At 37.6% G+C, this 2,170-nt stretch overlaps 2 protein-coding genes across 3 annotated transcripts in view; one reads left to right on the top strand and one right to left on the bottom strand.

Annotated features, from left to right (window-relative positions):
* LOC106679387 (opioid-binding protein/cell adhesion molecule homolog) overlaps positions 1–2,170 on the top strand; it is a gene marked incomplete at its 3' end in the record, with an annotated part of 300,127 nt that overhangs the window by 195,970 nt on the left and 101,987 nt on the right.
* Positions 7–2,170, bottom strand: part of LOC106679397 (ankyrin repeat domain-containing protein 29) — a 17,793-nt gene continuing 15,629 nt past the window's right edge. For both annotated transcript variants that reach the window (XM_014418529.2, XM_014418530.2), the window contains exon 2: positions 7–1,696. In XM_014418529.2, coding sequence (XP_014274015.1) covers positions 264–875 — 612 coding nt within the window. In that variant the 5' untranslated portion in view covers positions 876–1,696 and the 3' untranslated portion in view covers positions 7–263. The remainder of the gene's footprint in view (positions 1,697–2,170) is intronic.

The following is a 2,170-nucleotide window of genomic DNA, read 5'->3' as shown; positions in this document are numbered from 1 at the left end:
AGAGAGAGAGAGAGAGAGAGAGAGAGAGGGAGGGGGGAGGGAGAGGGAGAGGGGAGAGGGAGAGGGAGAGAGAGCACAAGATGCATCTTAGTTTTAAAAAAAACTTGTATGGGGTGTTTTTTATGCAGTTGACGTCAGTCAAGCTCACTATTTAATTTGAGATAATTTTTTATATCTTCATGACGTGCTTGGCATAAGGAATGTAGTCACTTCATTTTCATCATTTAGAGGCGGTTCTTTGTCGATGAGGAGTTTAACAGTGCCTAATAGCCCTGGGATGATGCTAACATAAGTGGTGTAGAGCTCCAATACGTATTAGCCGCTAAATCTGCTCCACGGTCTAACAGCTCTGTAACAATTACAACCTGCCTCCTTGCTACTTCCTCATGTAGGGCGGCGATGGCATCACTAGCATTCAGAGGTGACCCTCCACCAATAAGGAATTTAATAATATCCAAATGATCATATCTTGATGCTAACGTTAGGGGTGCTCCTAACAAATGCTCTGCTGTTACATCTTCTCCATGCTGCAACAGCTCTTTCACGACGCCAACATGTCGAAATAGTATTGCTTCATGTAGAGCTGTGAATCCAAATCTACCCTTATCATTGATGGGCGCGCCATGGCCTATGAGTAGTTTAACAATATCTAAGCTGCCTCCAGTTGAAGCTAATATTAGTGGTGAATTGCCCATATTATTCTTAGCTGTTAGATCTGCTGCATGTTCCAACAGCTCTTTCACTACATCGATGTGTCCTCTTTTCGCTGCTAGGTGCAGAGATGTGTATCCAAGATTATATTTATCATTTACAGGTGCTCCTTGGTCAATAAGAAGTCTAACAGTTTTCAAATTACCCATAAATAATGCTTCCATTAGTGGTGTATAGCCGATATTATTCTAAGCTGTTAGATCTACTCCACAGTGTAACAGCTCTTTCACTTCACCATCGTACCCTCTTTGTGCTACTAAATGTAGGGGGGCGTCTCCGTATCCATTTCAATTATTGAGAGGAGCCCCACCGCCAATCAGAAGTTTAGAAATATCCAGTAAAATTAACATCTACACCCAACTCTAGCAGCGTTCTGACATGAAAAGGATCAGTAGCAATGGAGCGAGGCTATCTTTGTTTTTGATGTTAAATGACACTATACTTCTTTTTAATACATTGAGTATTTCATTTGCTTTACACGAACGGACTACTAAGTGAGCTAAGGTGTCATTATTTTCGAATCTGAGATCTACCAAAAATTCATATTAAGAACTTTAAACAAATATACATTTGATGGAGGAAATGGCAATCTTTATCAACAGTTGTTCTTTGTGTTTGGGTTTAGTCCTGCCTCAAGTAAGGCTTCCAGTGCTCCATTCATCCCAGCAGGAGCTGTAGTTTGGAGGTAAGAGTAAGCTCAGAGCAAAGCCTTTAACTCCTGCGAATAGCTGTTCTTTGATCGATGCGGCACTGTCATTTTGAATATTGTCAGTTCATATAAATAGCGTCTTCAGCGTTGCTAACTTCAAGATCGGAGTGCAGTAACAGACGTGATGCTAGTTTTTATAGCCAGATGAAAGAGGGTGTCCCCGGACTGATTAAACCTTTTGACATTTCTTCCTTTATTGGTATAGAAATAATTTCACAAGGACTCTTGTCAGCAACATTTTTTTTTCAGTTCGTTCGCCAAATCGTCACTGCATTCCTGGAAATGGAATATAGAGTTATATTTTTATAATTAGTCATTTGAGGATGATATAAAAATATTACGATAAATACAATAAAGTGTTTATGTGTATATGTGGTTTATGATTACATAAATTATTTTCTTTATAAAATGAATTAACTATATTATCTTATTCCTAGAAGTCAACTATATTTGGTGTTAACAAGAGGCATTTGTAGCCTTCCTTTTGGGTTTCATTGTGTATTTTTGTTTCAGTATCTTTATTAAACCTTAAAACTGGTAATATAAGGCCAGAATAGTAAATTTTGTGTCAGTTTCAGGGATAAGTTATATCATATGGAACTAAATAGAATAGGATATTTACACATGATAGCACCATCACTGTATAATGAACAACCATAAAAAAAATTGTGCTTCAGTCTTAATAATAATGAAAATTTAAGGAAAATATTGACACGTTTGCAAGTATAGCCTTGTAGCTGTTTAAAAAAA

The sequence above is a fragment of the Halyomorpha halys genome, unplaced genomic scaffold (genome assembly GCF_000696795.3).
Source record: "Halyomorpha halys isolate HHAL.00 unplaced genomic scaffold, Hhal_1.1 Scaffold200.1, whole genome shotgun sequence".
Taxonomy (NCBI): Eukaryota; Metazoa; Arthropoda; class Insecta; order Hemiptera; family Pentatomidae; genus Halyomorpha; species Halyomorpha halys.
Note: the sequence above shows the minus strand (reverse complement) of the source record. Positions and strands in the feature narration are given on the sequence as shown.